This window comes from Epinephelus moara, chromosome 9 (genome assembly GCF_006386435.1).
Source record: "Epinephelus moara isolate mb chromosome 9, YSFRI_EMoa_1.0, whole genome shotgun sequence".
NCBI classification, from domain to species: domain Eukaryota; kingdom Metazoa; phylum Chordata; class Actinopteri; order Perciformes; family Serranidae; genus Epinephelus; species Epinephelus moara.
Window position 1 is genome coordinate 5,590,579 of NC_065514.1, and position 3,022 is coordinate 5,593,600.

Sequence of the window (3,022 nt, forward strand, 5' to 3'; positions counted from 1 at the left end):
GTTTTTAGCCTCATTGTAGCCTGTAGCTCTGACTGCCTCTCAGACACTTGGATCACTACGGATGAGCAGTATGGAGATATTTTGTGGTTTCAATTATGTGTTTTTGGATGTTTGAATCTGGGGCGCCGTCAGCCTCCATTAGGTGGAGTTGTGTTGCTACCCCCTCTCCCCTTGGATCTCTGCAAGTGTTGTGAGGATTCTAAAACTCCCTCGGCATGTGGGTGAGTAGATAATGATCACTTTTGGGTGCACTATCCCTTTAACAAACTTTAAGCTATTCCTTGAGTATAAGATGAGGATAAGGAGACAACCTTGAATACTTAAGTAAACATTTTAAGTTAACCTGAAGGAAAAGAGGTGGTTTGTGCAACTGATTTTATTTTAAGAAAGCCTTAACAGGGACTTCAAGGAAAAACTTAACTTAAGGTGTTTTGTGCAAAGGGCCCCTTCTCCCTATGCAGATATAAATGGCTCATTCTAAGGTAACGAAAACACAACAATTCTTATTTTCAGTTGATTATACACTAAAGAAAACGTAGCTATTATAGCATATTCCTTATCTGTCGATATATCCTTCTAAATCCTACACATTGGACCTTGGCCCCCTGGAACGCTGCTAAGCCTCAGAGCCAGTTTTTTCCAAGAGACGTCTGTACAAATTGTTGGCAGGACACCTTAACTGCAAACAAGGACAATTATGACTCCTCCTATTATGTTTTTTTTAACCATGGGGGTTTGATATTTGTAAAAGTTTCCTCACGCTGAGAAAAACAATTAAAAATGTAAAGTCTATGAGCCAAGCTGCAACCTGCGGACAGGGCCAGTGGGAAAAACAGTAATAATAATAATAATAAATGTCTTTCATATAGCACCTTTTCATACAAGAAATGCAGCACAAAGTGCTTTACAATAAGGGCATTATTCAGTGCAGCAGCGTGAAGCGTAAAAACAAAGAGTTTCAGACCTGTATCAGGACGTCAGAGCTAGTTAAAGTCTAAAGTGAACAGATACGTTTTTAGCTTACTTATAAAAATATTTAGCGAGCTAGCTTCACTGATATCGTGTGTTCCATATCTTTGGGGCGTCATTGACAAAGGCTGCATCCACTATCTACTTCCTGTTGCAAGGAACCTCCAATAAACCAGCTGTAGTCTCTCAGTGATGTGGTCAGTCTCGCATATTGTGAATATAATGCGCATAAGGCGCCATCTTGGGGTCTGATATCTAGTCAGTATTAACATCTATGACTGTACCTTTAAGTACTGAAGGTACGAGTGTCTTCATGTGTCTGTTTTCATCACATGTTCCTCTTTCTCTCAGTCATGTACTGCTCAGATCCTGGCCACGTGGAGCACTCCACCAGGTCTCTGTCCGACCCGAAACTCTTGGTGGGGACGACCATTCAGTACAGCTGCAACCCCGGCTTCATCCTGCAGGGCGGCGCCACCATAACCTGCTACGGCCGTGAGCCAGGGACCCCTGTGTGGACGTCTCGGCTCCCTCATTGTGTTTGTGAGTATCAGAAAGACAGCCCTAAAAGAAAGGGACAAAACACAGCTGCTTTTACCTCCGGGGAAAAAGTTGTGGGCTGAAAGGATCCCGAGGTTTATTTGGTTAATTTGTCAGTGCTGTGATTTGGGAAAGCTTTCATCAGGATAGACAGTTGCACATGGCAGTTAACTGAAGATGAGAGGCTCTCTCCCCGTGGCTGTGCGATCTAACATGAGTGGGTTTGTGTGATTTCTTGCCTGGCTCTCTTTCTTTCCTCTGCTGACACAGATCACAGCGTCTCCACATGCCAGAGACGATGCTTCATCTCCTGCATTTTCATCTCTGCACTGAAGACGTGCGTGTGTGTGAGCATGTGTGTGTGTTTTCAGGGATATTAATGTTTGTGTGAAGTGTTTGATATGTAAATGCAATGCTAATGCACCGTACCAATCAGCCCTCAGCCACCTGGAGGAGGGGGTGGAGATTATCCATGAGTCATGTCACCTCAGCCAGAGCCTGTCAAATCTGTCAGTTGAGCTCTGACGCAAAAACCTCTGATTCGTGTTGAGAAACTCAACAAGATCCATCCAGCTGTCTGTTTTTTTCTCCTTCTTCTTCTTCTGTATCTAGCTGAGGATTCTGTTTCCTGTGAGAACCCTGGGCTCCCTGACAATGGCTACCAGATCCTGTCCAAGAGGCTCTACCTGCCGGGGGAGTCGCTCACCTTTGTTTGTTACGAAGGTTACGAGCTCATTGGAGAGGTTGCCATTAAATGCATCCTGGGCAACCCGTCCTTTTGGAGCGGCCCACTTCCACTCTGCAGGGGTGAGACTTTTGCACAATTTATTATAACATACATGTGGAATGAACTGCCCTTCTTCTGGATACATTTGGATTTATGCATGAAAACAATACTCTTCAAAGACTTTTTTGCCCCATGCTTGTTGATACAGATTGATCATGCCCCTGCGCATGCTAATGATCGTTTGCTAACCCCCTTACCCAAACAGCGATTGTCTGATCAGTTTAGTGTAGTAATTTGCACATTTACACGTATATTGTTGTCTCCTAGAAATTACTTTCACATCTTACAAAACTGCTTTACAATTACATTTTTGTTGCAACATAATCGCTGCCTGGATTGAGTTCCGAGACGTTTCTTTCGGGTAATGAAACACTACATTCACGTACAAAGTGCAGGACCTTGGCACAACAAATGCACGTTGGTTAAGGTTAGAAAAAGATCCTGATTTTGGAAATGTTAATAAAAAATAGGTATTACGACAGAATACTTGCGTGAAAACAGTCGAGCCCTGTTTCCACCAAACACTTTAAGTACAGTACCTTTGGAACCAACAGTAACCCTTCAGACATGGTACCTAGACCCTAGTGTTTCCACCACAAACAGTACCCTTAAATGTGGGCGGGGTTGTTGTCACTCACTGCTCCGTCCAGCACTCACTAGCCTCTTTTACACTGCCAGATTTTCCGTGAATGTTGGGCCGTTTTGCCGGCAAGCTGTGAGCGTTTA

General features: G+C 43.8%; 1 protein-coding gene across 1 annotated transcript in view; it reads left to right on the plus strand.

The window, feature by feature from the left end:
- The window catches only part of LOC126395264 (seizure 6-like protein), a 104,292-nt gene that overhangs the window by 93,979 nt on the left and 7,291 nt on the right, over positions 1-3,022 (plus strand). The window contains exons 12-13 of the mRNA XM_050052594.1: positions 1,321-1,512; positions 2,122-2,316. Of these exons, the coding sequence (XP_049908551.1) occupies positions 1,321-1,512; positions 2,122-2,316 (387 nt within the window). The remainder of the gene's footprint in view (positions 1-1,320; positions 1,513-2,121; positions 2,317-3,022) is intronic.